The sequence below is a fragment of the Rhamphochromis sp. 'chilingali' genome (assembly GCF_963969265.1).
Source record: "Rhamphochromis sp. 'chilingali' genome assembly, chromosome: 2".
NCBI classification, from domain to species: Eukaryota; Metazoa; Chordata; class Actinopteri; order Cichliformes; family Cichlidae; genus Rhamphochromis; species Rhamphochromis sp. 'chilingali'.
This window is the reverse complement of record NC_137930.1, coordinates 61,716,799-61,728,368: the sequence shown is the minus strand read 5'-3', so window position 1 is coordinate 61,728,368 and position 11,570 is coordinate 61,716,799. Positions and strand designations below refer to the sequence as shown.

At 42.2% G+C, this 11,570-nt stretch overlaps 1 protein-coding gene across 2 annotated transcripts; it reads left to right on the top strand.

Annotated features, from left to right (window-relative positions):
- The first annotated feature begins 1,334 nt into the window (after window positions 1-1,334).
- On the top strand, window positions 1,335-11,462 carry ric8b (RIC8 guanine nucleotide exchange factor B). Of its 2 annotated transcripts, none has more exons than XM_080875436.1 (10): window positions 1,335-1,545; window positions 1,955-2,002; window positions 2,088-2,717; window positions 4,719-4,813; window positions 7,056-7,206; window positions 7,482-7,577; window positions 7,678-7,822; window positions 7,962-8,106; window positions 8,373-8,492; window positions 10,222-11,462. In XM_080875436.1, exons 1-10 carry the CDS (start codon window positions 1,462-1,464, stop codon window positions 10,328-10,330), a joined length of 1,623 nt encoding a protein of 540 aa, XP_080731562.1. In that variant the 5' UTR covers window positions 1,335-1,461; the 3' UTR covers window positions 10,331-11,462. The 2 variants fall into 2 exon arrangements, with proteins under 2 accessions (XP_080731562.1, XP_080731561.1); XM_080875435.1 differs by having other exon boundaries at window positions 7,479-7,577.
- Window positions 11,463-11,570: the final 108 nt, after the last annotated feature.

Here is an 11,570-nt window from a genome sequence, read left to right as displayed (position 1 = left end):
CACAGTCTCAAAGCAACACAGACTACACATAATAATAATGAAATATAATTTTAAAAAGTGAAACAAACACAGTTGCCAGGCACTTTACTGAGTACGCCTGTTCAACTGCTTATTAAATGCCTGGTTGTTGGTGCCAGAAAGCGCTGGTAAGAGTATTTCAGAAACAGATTATCTGCTGGGAAAACCACACAACCATCTCTTAGGTGTGGAGAAAATGGTCCAAAAGTTTGAAAATAACGATCAGCAGTTCTCTGAGTGAAAATGTTTTGATTGCATCAGAGGTCAGACTGCTTCAAGTTACATGAAAGCAACAGTAACTCAAATAAACACTCTTTTAAATCAGGGTATGCAGAAAAGCATCTTCTGCATAGGAGGGGCGACATCAGCAGAAGACCACTGATGCCACTCCTGTAAGCTACAAACAGGAAACTGAGACTACAGATGACATGGGCTCACAAAATTTGGATGATAGAGGACTGAAAAAAAATGTTGGCTCATCTGATGAGTCTTGATTTCTGCAGCAAAATATGGATGGTAGCATCAGACTTTGGTGTATTCAACATGAAAGCATGGATCTATCCTGCCTTGGATCAGTGTTTCGGGTAGCTGGCGATGTAATGGTGTAAGGCACACTTTAGACCCTTTAGTGCCAGCTATCATATGTGGGTATTGTCACTTATCCGTTATGACCACAGTCTATCTATTGATGTTACAGTTAGACCTAAAATTAAAATAAAATAACTGAGATGACTTTGTGAACTGAAAAAATATTTTAAAAATTAATTGATTGCAACCCTGATGAGGTACTGATGAACATGTTTCACTGATGAGCAGTAAAACCAATAAAATTAATCTAAAACAAGAAAAACTACTTTGGAAACTAAAATTAAATAAAATTAATAATATCAAAACCCGAAAATGACCAAAATGAGAACGAATTTTTCCTCGTTATTATTTCGATGGGAGAAAACATGACTTGAAAATAAAATGTCAGAGACAGAGTCCGGTTTTATGGGGGTTTATTGGTCAGTAAACTGATATTTTTCCAGATCCGACACACTTTGATTGATCAAAATTTGTTTTCACAAATTCCAAATGAATTTAAGAATTTCACGGGGTTTTTTTTAGGTTTTTTTTTTAGTTTTTCCAGTTTTCTAAATGTTTATTAAAGTTACTTGGATTCATTCATTCTACACGTCTTTGTTTATACGCAAAATACACGTCATGTATCCTGCCAGATAAACTGCGGCTCTCCCTATGACACATTTTGCCATCATCGGACTGTTTACTGGAATATGTGAATAGATAAAGTGGGAGCAGGTCTCTGCTGCAGCTGATGGAGGCAGTCAGGGGAGTTTCCCTGTTGACAGTAGCAGCCCTGAAACAAGTTAGCCTGTCATCCAGCTAGCTGTGGCTGCACATCACTCACCGGTAACTCTCCGAGCTTTTCAGGTAGCCCCCATGGATCTGAATAATATTTTATCTCAGCTTGAAACTGCCAGCGAAGAGGACATCGAGAAGCTCTTGCAGCAGTATAATGTAGAGGTGAGTCGCGCGTTTGCTCGTTTTTCTTCAACCAAAACAAACGCCCGTGCTAACGTTAGCTAGCCACCTAGCCAGACAGCTAGCTCTGGGTGACATGAACATCTTTCTGGGCTGCTGAGCCGAAATGTTTGGCTCCGTCAAATGAAACTTGGTTTCGCATTAGCAGAGAAAAAAGAACACACACATTGAGCGAAGCAAAAGTATGCAATATGGCCTTATTTACAGCGCAAAGAGTAGAGCTAAAAATGCTAATCATGCCTGCTAATCATGCATCATCCGTGAAAACTTTGCATGTTTCTCTGAGGTTTCCAACTTTAAATCCGTTTCATAGCTTCTAATATGTGATAGTGCACGCTTGACACGAGTCGATCTTGTTTGCTGTCGACACTGAGCATCCTTTCTGTTGCAGAACACCCAAACCTTCACTTTTGACCCAAAGGAGGAAACCCTGCGGAGTGTGAGTACCATCTAGCCCAGCAGCTTCTTATTACATGAAATGTGTGATAGTGACGGTGTGTGTGTGTCTCTGTGCGTCCTTGCAGAAGCTGTGCCACGGTGTGCTCACAGTCCTCGGGAGACAGGTGCAGCCCAGCTGTCAGAAGACATGCTTGGAGACCCTCCGCATCATGTCCAGAGATAAGCGTGTCCTGGCTCCTGTAGCCACCAAGGAAGGCATGTTGACCCTGGCAGGGATGGCGAGGCTGCGGGCTGGAGAGGAACAGGATGCTGACAAGAAAAGCTCTCAGGAACAGACACTGTCAGAGGAGAACAAGAGGGTGGTGGTGGAGGCCCTAAAGTGCCTTTGCAACGTTGTATATAACAGCCCTGCGGCTCAGCAGGTCTGCGTGGATGTGCAGCTGGTTCGTGGTCTGTGTGCCAGCCTGGCCACGGCCCGTACGTGGTCCCATGAGGTGGGCCTGTTCACACTGCGCCTTCTCTTCCTGCTGTCTGCCCTCCAACCTGCCGTGAGGGGGCTTTTGAGGAGAGAGTGGCATGCTGTTAGACTGCTGACAGAGGTGTTGGAGCACACGCTGGATGTGCGCTGGGTTGGTCCGTATGAAGCTGCCCGTCCAGATCCGCAAGCTGTGTCCATGCCTGCAGAGAATAATGAGCGAGCGATGGAAGCACTCAAAGCCATGTTCAACCTCACACTGTCTGAAACTGGTGGTGAGGTGAGTATGCGGTGGTTATACAAAACAATGTTACAGTAAAGGCTCACTCGGTGCTAATCGTTTGTGACTAATTGCACTACAGTCTTAATCTGAACTACAAAGATCATATATGCTGTTCCCAAGAGCAGCCAAATTGCATCTGTCATGAACTGCTGGTTCTCAGGAAGTCGCTCTTCCTCTCAGTGATTTACTGTGAGTGTGTAACCACATTAACTCAGCCTGAGTAAAAAAAAAAAAAAAAAAAATCAGTAAGAATGGCTTTTATGCAAAGCTCCTCTGGTAGCTTTGCATGATTCTCAGTCAGAATAATCCTTATTTATCTCAGGTGCAGCACTACAACAGAGAATGTGTTCATTCACTGTGTGAAACAAGCTGCCCATCCGTTATGCCTGATTTAGACCTTTGCAGGAAATCTATACCATAACTTAAGAAGTAACTGGAAACCCCTTTTAACCCAGTGCTATTGGCCAGTTAAGCCCCGTCGAATCCTCCTGTGCATTCCCAGCTTATTTTTGCCACAGTTTTTGACATTATCAATGAGAGAATAACGGTCATCAACTCGGTATAAGCAATAATAATCATAGCATAAATATAATTACTCACAAAGTTTAGCAGATTCCTGTAAGGAGACTACGAAACTATAAAAATGGATGTGAGGGAATATGCGAAGAAGTGGAAAAACCTGAAGGATAAATATGTTTGCCTCTGTAAAAAAATCTCCCCAAAAACTGATCACAGCTATGAAACATTGTTACATGATCACAGTCTAAAACGGCCCTTAAAGACCATAGTTCTAAAATTGCACAGCAATGTTAAGTCAATATGTTTTCTGATGATTTTGCCCTGACCTTCAAATAAATTTGAGCTGGAATAATATTATATATTAAAGATGTTAACGCCTGATAAAAATCTTATTGGCTTTAAAAGTGAAGCCTATCAGAAAAAGTTTGAGGCTGCCACTTTGACCATCATTAAGGAAAATTTGTCCTGCTGTGTTTAGACCAGTCTGAAGTTAGGCTCATTGCTCCTTTATTACAAAATCAGTAAGTCCTTCCACCCACACACACACAGGCCACTCAGTATGAACATGACTTGAAAAAAGGATGATACTTGGTACACATGCTTTTCATTCATGATGTACTTATTGTATGATAATTTTTGCATCTGATTCACTGTCAAACTTGATCGTCTTGTCTGAGGAGGCATTTCAAAGGAGAAACGCGACTGCAAAGGCAGCACCTGAGGCAGTGTAAGTCCTGCTGACGCTACGTTTAGTTTTAAGATTCCCATTTGGCCCTGCTCTCCTCTTAGAAATCCAAACTTCCTCTTCCTCAGTCTCACCACAGCCTCTCTGCTCCTGTCACTATTAGACCAGTAACTCCTCCTCGCGTACTCCTGAGTTCTCAGGTTACTTTTTGTTGTTAAACTAGTTTTTTACTTTCAGCCTAGATACTTGCAGCTCTGCGCTGAGCTGAGAATCACCCCATTCTCATATTCAAAATATCATCAGCAAAAGTACCAACACAGCAATTTCTTACTTATTTTCTTGATGTATTGGTGTCAATCTTGATATTTATATTTAGGCACTTTTAACTGCCCTCCCTAATTTGTCACTTAGTGACGTGAATAAAAGTTAATTAAGGAAATAAAGAAGAAACTTGCGGGAGCTAAATGGTAGATGGTGCTGATAGGAGGGAGAAACAAATGAAAATGACACACATAGTGACCCCTTCATGCCTTTTTATTTTATTCCTACTCAGTTACACAATGGCAGCATATCCCGGTAGTTATAGCAGTAGCTACTTTAATATTAGAATAAAAATAGCCCCTTTATTCCGTACCACTGATGCGTACTTGCACGGATGATTGATTAACTGAAGGTTTTAGCCTTTGCTTCCAGCCTCATGCCCTTGTAGCGTAGGTATTTTTACCGTACTGCTTTGCTGTGCATAAACAAAACCCCTGGTTGGACTCGGTGTTTTTGTGTGCTCGGCTTGACAGGAAGACGATCACCAGCTCCGGCTCATTGCTGCCATCCTGCGTCATCTCCTGATGCTGAAGACCGAGACCGAGGAGAAAACGGAGGAAGCACACAGGTGGGAATCTGTTCCTCGCTGATCTTCATATGTTAATAATTTATTGTAGCAGACTGCACCTTCGTATTTGATTTAAACCAATATACTTGTTTGGACCTCTTAAACACAAAGAGGCTCAGTCCCTTTGTGTATCCGTGTCCTGTAGCTTTCATGTGTGAATGAGTTATAGCCTCAGACATGACTTGAAAGTGATTTACATAGAAAAGCAGACTGCATCGCCGTGTCTGTGTAGGAAAATCACCTTGTGAGATTTGCGTGTGTCGATAGCAAAGTGCTGTGTAGTTGTATTTTATATTATCTATGAGCTTTTTTTCTGTCATTGTGCGACAGCAGTGTTTCTCATGGTAATTTCACACAAGAATGCCAAGAATGTGTGGTCTTAGCCTGAAATTTAAACAGTGTCATGTAAAAGTGAGTGATGATCCTCTTGACCTGTCAGATTGGTGGCTGAATCAGTCGTGGGAGGTTGACCCATTGACCGACCCAGCTGTAATTTGAATGCAGTGTAACACAGAGCTAATTTGAATAGAAAAGGGTAGCACGAAGGAGAGAGTTAGTTTTAAGCCAAGCTGGCAGGCGTTTTAAAGTTTGTTAGTCGGATGATCGTCAGACTAACACATAAATATTTTCAAATGTAGAGTGTTTTGGTGCTACGCGTTTATGACTGACGGACTTCTGGTATCAGACTCAGTAATTCCTACATCTGTGCTCCCTGGTTACGCCATAAAACTGTTGTCTTTTTAAACTAACCGGCTCAAGGATCACCTCATTTCCAGAACTACTCTTACTATTTTTTTTTCTTTTATTCCTACTTTTATCTCTTTGGGTACCAGTAATTGTAAGTATTGCTAACTTGAGAAAAATAAAGTATTTTAGATGATCTCTGGTGAATCTCTAGTTTAGGAGGTATAGATGTTAAAATGCAAACTTACCACATGACAGAGACACGATTTGTCATATTTTTATTCCATGTGCTCTTTTTGAGCTCCTAGTGATTTTTCTCTCCTTCTGGTCTCAAACTGGAAAGCATTAATAACAACAAATGCGAAGAAAGCAGAAACGTATCAGAAAACAAACAGGAAAAAACTCCTTTATCTGTCTATTGCTGTTCCTCCTGGGTATAGGTCAGATTTGAGTGAAACTTGATTACAAAGATCACTAAACGATGCTTCAACCAAATTATCATTTTTGCTGTTCCATTTTACCAGCATAACCTTTCTGGAGACGACTTACAATCTCGCCAATCGCTTGCTCCTGATACACTGAACAATATTCAGTTTCAACAAATTGGCAAAGACAGTTTACTCCAATTCAATTCAAATCAACTTTATTTATATCGTGCCAAATCACAACAGCTGCTCTATATTGTAAGGTAAAGACGCCACAATAGTAGAGAGAATACCCCAATCACTTGGCGACAGTGGGAAGAAAAAACTTCCTTTTAACAGGAAGAAACCGTTGGCAGAACCAGGCTCAGGGAGGTGCAGGCATCTGCTGTGACCGGTTGGGTGTGAAGGGACGAAGAGAGGACAAAAAACAGACTGTGGAAGAGAGCGAGATATAATAACTAACGATTAAATGCAGAGTGGTGTATAAACAGAGTGCAAAGAGGTGTGAGAAGATGAAATGCATCATGGGAAGCTTCCGGCTGCCTAGGTCTATTCCCATTTAACTAGCGGAGGGTTCATACTCATCTGGACCAGCCCTCACTAGAAGCTTTGTCAAAAAGGAAATGTTTAAGCCCAATCTGAAAGTCGTGACATAAGATTCACACGTTTAAGAAGAAAGAACTTTAGAAAGTACCAAATGATAGGAAAGGTTGAACTATTGCATTGCTATGCATTTCACTTATATATCATTAGACTGTGATGATTTCATTGGTGGGGATTAGGACGGAAGGGGTCCTGTGGGTTAACAGTGCCATGACATGCGGGTGCACTCACATATTTTCATGGTTTCTGCTGAGCATGTCGTCTTAATTCTCCCGAACTCCGACACATTCATTTGGTAGTGAACTACAGTGACCTGTCCCAGATGTTGTTATTTAATACAGCCAATGAGTGAGAAGAAAACATGTCACTTTCTTTGTGTGCTTTGCACCTGTGAATTGTGGTGAATCCTGAGCAAAACCTGGTATGTCTTTTCAAAAGTGTTTTAACCTTTTTGTATTTCGATTTTATTCTCCAAATACCCTAAAACCTCTGGATAATTTAAAAAATATAATGTTTTTAACTGTTTGCAGCCATGCCGTGAACCTGCTGAACAACCTGCCCGTGTCCTATCTGGATGTTTTAATTGACGTCCCCGTGCAGGGAGGGCAGGAGAAATATGCCGGAAAAAACATGGACGCGATCGAGGTGTTGCTGGACTTCATGGAGAAAAGAATCGACAAGGTAAAATTCAACTTCTGTCACGATGACGATGACGCGAGAATAACGGTTTAGCATCCATAAAGGTGTTCTAACTCCACCTGGATGTTTTTGTTTTTATTTATGATTAGAAGGAGAAGAAAGCCTGAATAAAGGTCATGTCCCTCAGGTTCTCCTCTGTTATTCAGTGTCTCCGTCATCTTATTTCTATTAGCTGCGTGCTTGTGTGTTAAGGATATCTATCCAGCCCCTGAGTTTGTGGAGACAGTGAAGTTTTTGTGGTCTGTCACTCCAAGCAGGGGTCCAATTACAAAGAGGGTTTGACTCCAGTACTCAGCCTTTTGACTGAAGGATCCAGACACCACAGGGAGATCCGCAGATATATCAAAGCTCAGGTAATCACGGTTTGTGGGCTCAGCTTTAGAGGCGTGTTAAAATAGAAATATTGATGCACTATTAAGCCTTATATCCTTTTTTTTTTTTTTTTTTTTTAAGGTACTTCCCCCACTGAAAGATGTGAAGAGCAGGCCAGAGATTGGCACCACCATCAGAAACAAGCTGGTTCGCCTCATGACACATGTGGACATGGGCGTGAAGCAGACAGCTGCAGAGTTCCTGTTCGTCCTCTGCAAAGAAAGCGGTGAGTGATTTAAAATGGAGAAGAAGGGGACGAAAAATGTGGCCTTTTCGGTTGAGTGCAGTTTATGAGAATAATTACCTTAACACATCAGGATTTATGTGTAGCAATACCACCTTTTAGTAAATGTGTTGTCTTGCAGTGGACAACCTGTTGAAGTACACGGGGTACGGAAACGCAGCAGGACTTCTTGCGGCTCGAGGACTTCTTGGAGGAGGGAGAGGAGAGACTCAGTACTCTGATGATGAGGACTCAGACACAGAAGAATACAAATCTGCCAAACCTTTGTGAGTCCTCCACACTGGGATTACAATAAGGTGTCACATATTTAACTGTTGTGTGTACTACATTTGTGCTGCACCGATTCAAAAACTGCTGGTCTAGTAGCTGATGTTGATCCTCCCTCTCTCTTTTAAAAAAAAAAAAATTATTTCCTTTTATTCTCGTAGAACAAACTCCAGTAATTTAATCCCAGATATAACAAATAGCTGCCATTAGTTGAATTCACTTTGCAGCTATACATTCAGCGTTCTCATCTATTTCTTTTTTTCAGCATCAACCCCATCACCGGTCACGTCGAGGAGCCGATGCCGAACCCCGTCGAAGAGATGACCGAGGAGCAGAAGGAGTACGAAGCCGAGAAGCTGGCCAACATGTTCGACAAGTTGTCAAGGTAATAAACTAGAGAGCTCGCTAACTAGTAGTGAGGCATGCTTCAAAATCTACAATGTGCTGTTTACAACACTTAGAAAAGTACCAGAGGATTTTCAGTTGCAAAGTTTTTGGACCGAAAACAGCTGTGTGTGTTCTGACTTCACCGCAGTTTCTGATGGACTGAAAAAGGTTTAGAGGTCATTTCATGCTCTGCCTCAAAGCGCAAATATATAAAGCAATCTGCTGTCTGGGAATTTGCTTTTTCATATTTTAGATTAGCTTTGGATGCATGAATGTGTTTAAAAAAAAGTCTGTGTAAAATGGAAAATTCAGTATGATAGATGCCTCAGAAGTCTTGTCGAAATATTTTTTTTCTTTTACCACGCCTGCTCAAAATATAAATACACAGTTTCCCGAGCAAAGGGTCGTGCTGTGTTTGTGTTGACCTTTCCTCAGCGAGCGCAGAGGCCAACGTTAGTTTGCACAGCGCCTGCACAAAAGTAACACTGAGCCCGCTCCCTGCCAACCGAGTCATCGTTGGAAGAATCTCTTGCCTTTTAGATGTAGCTTCAATTAGGACTGGACTTTGTGCACGCCGCGTCATTCAGCCGGTGTAAATGGGGGAGCTGCTGCCACAACGCACCAGCGGCATCATTACCTCCGCTCCTTAATTATCACCTAATTGGCTCACACAGTCGACTTGTCGTTTCCCTGTTCCTTTATTCGGGTTTTTAATAACACACGTCCTGACTTTATTCTTCTTTTTATTTGACAAGCAAGGCGGTGGTCAGACAAGGAGTGGACTGAGACAGAGGCACAGCTAGACAAAGCTATTCGGGTGGAACGTGGATCAAGAGACGTAGGTGGATAAATGCGCAGGCATAAGAAAGCTGTCCTCGCCTTTGTTGAGCCAAAAGAGGGCGTTGAGCTGTAATGAGGCACGTGCACCCAGAAGAGGAAGATTCCTTTCCGAGGCCGCATCCCCTTTCTTCTCTTCCTCTGCAATGAAGGAGAGGTGGTCCCTTGATGCCGACTCTAAGGAGATCGGTCAGGTCCTTGCAAGAATGTGCCCCTCTAACTGTTTAACTGGTGCTCCAATTAGCACATACTCTGCACCCCCACCCCACCCCTTACACCTGCCAGACTCCCCCCGCCCAGCCCTCTGTCACTCCCGAGGAGGAAGGAAGACATTTTTCGCCCTCTCTAATTGGAAGAGATGATGGCACATGTTTTTGTTTGTTTTGTCACGCTGGTCTGTATTGTAAATGAGCCAGTGATACCGGGTCACGAGATTCTGGTTCTCTTTAAAGAACTTTAACCTTTAAGAATTAAATGATATTTAATTCTAGGAATCAGAAGGAATTACATGGCCATTTGTGTTTGAGTCTGTCAAATCTTTTGACCGATAATTCTCTGATAAATCATCTCGGAGGGAGTGGTGACACACGGTGCAGGTATAATTGGATTAGGGTGAAGGGGCAGCCGTGGCTTTGAGGAGATTAGGCTGAGTACTGATCCTGTAATTAAACTGCCACTGCAAAGGAGGGGAGGGAGGATGGCCAGACAGGGGCGAGTGTCCATGAAAGGAGGGGAGGGAGTTGTTGAGTGAGGGTCCTTGAGTTGTGTATGCAGAACGTGCAGACGCATGCAATTGAAAAGCCCTTTTTAAAAAGAAAAATGTTCTTCCAGCTTTCCTTTAGCATCCATCCAGCACGTCATATCTGATATCTACTTCTTTGTGTCCGCAGGCAGCACGTGATTCGACCGATGGGCGTCAAACCCGACGGGACGTTGGCACCTTTGGAAGAAACTCTCTGCAGTCCACCTGAGGAAAACTCGGACTCAGACTCGGACTAGTGCTGCTGAATATCTCAGCCACGTTTTCCAGACTAAGCCCGATGGGCCCCACCCCCAACAAATCTCGAGCTGTGATTATTGAAGGTGGGTTCTGTAGCTGGGCTTGAATTTGTGCCTCCATCCTGAATGAGCTGCTGCTGAGTGTAGAGCTGTGTCCAAAAACTTCAGGTGCTGGATGGGAAAGTCCCATTTATCACCTCAGGGGCTGTAACTGGGACAAGTGGTAGTGATTAACAGAAAGCTGAACAAATGGTGATGGTGAAAAATAAAATATTTATGTGTAAGTTTATATCAGGCTTTTATTGCGCTTTGCAGGGCAATCAGCTCCTCTTTGGTTTTTCTTAGTGATATTGACTGACGGCCACTTAAATGCAAATAAAGTGTTATTTTGCAATCATGGACTGGACTCTTAGCAAAATCTTAGCCTCTTTTTTTTTTTTCAAATAGGACAGGCACTTGCTGTAATAAATGAAATCAAACCAGTCCTGAAGTAGAACGCAGCTAAACATTTCACAGCAGGCTCCAGAGGCTGTCTCGCGCTGAAGCGGAGTCGTGCGTGGCAGGAAGACTACTTTCTGCTGAGTTTTGCTTCTTGCTGGAAACACTGTTTTGTTTAAAGTGTAGTTTTGGGTGTGAATAAACATTCCTTCACTTCTCTTTTTTAAAAATATATACATATAAAAAATATATGACTAGAAGGTGCACAATTTTAACACGAATCATAGTAAACACTGTTAGCGGTAAAGCTGCTGGTACTGCTGGAGCACAGGACTGATGTGTTTGTGGACGGTTTAAACCTGCAGCTCACTTTGTGTAATCAGTTTTTACCATGGACAAAAGACAAATGTTAGTGGTAGTTCACTTTTTTCTCTCTGGTACTCGATGACGTTATGGAGAAAAGAAAACAAGTTTCATTAAATTTAAGACTTGAGGCAATGCAGCATTCTCCACAGGTCGATGGTGGTTTTTGCCTGTTCGGGCTCTTGACAATGAAATGTGTGAACTACGATGATTGTTTTCTAATCTCTGTTCCTTTTGTCATCTGCATGATGTTGAATCAAAAAAAAGAAACCTATGAAAATGTTGTTTATTTGACACTAAATGTGTGACTTTATATAAACAAAGTAATATATTTTCTGTGTCTTGGTATAATTTAATTCTATGCAGATCTCACATGCTTGGCCGGTTATACCCATAATTTAACTGCTTGTTACATCAGCGTTTCTCATTGTTAATCAAA

Bases quoted from the DNA above. Each gene is read 5' to 3' on its own strand.
- ric8b (XM_080875435.1), top strand. From the start codon at position 1,462: ATGGATCTGAATAATATTTTATCTCAGCTTGAAACTGCCAGCGAAGAG. The intron at 2,718-4,718 runs GTGAGTATGCGG...TCGGCTTGACAG, and splicing joins TGTCTGAAACTGGTGGTGAG to GAAGACGATCACCAGCTCCG. The intron at 7,578-7,677 runs GTAATCACGGTT...TTTTTTTTTAAG, and splicing joins GCAGATATATCAAAGCTCAG to GTACTTCCCCCACTGAAAGA.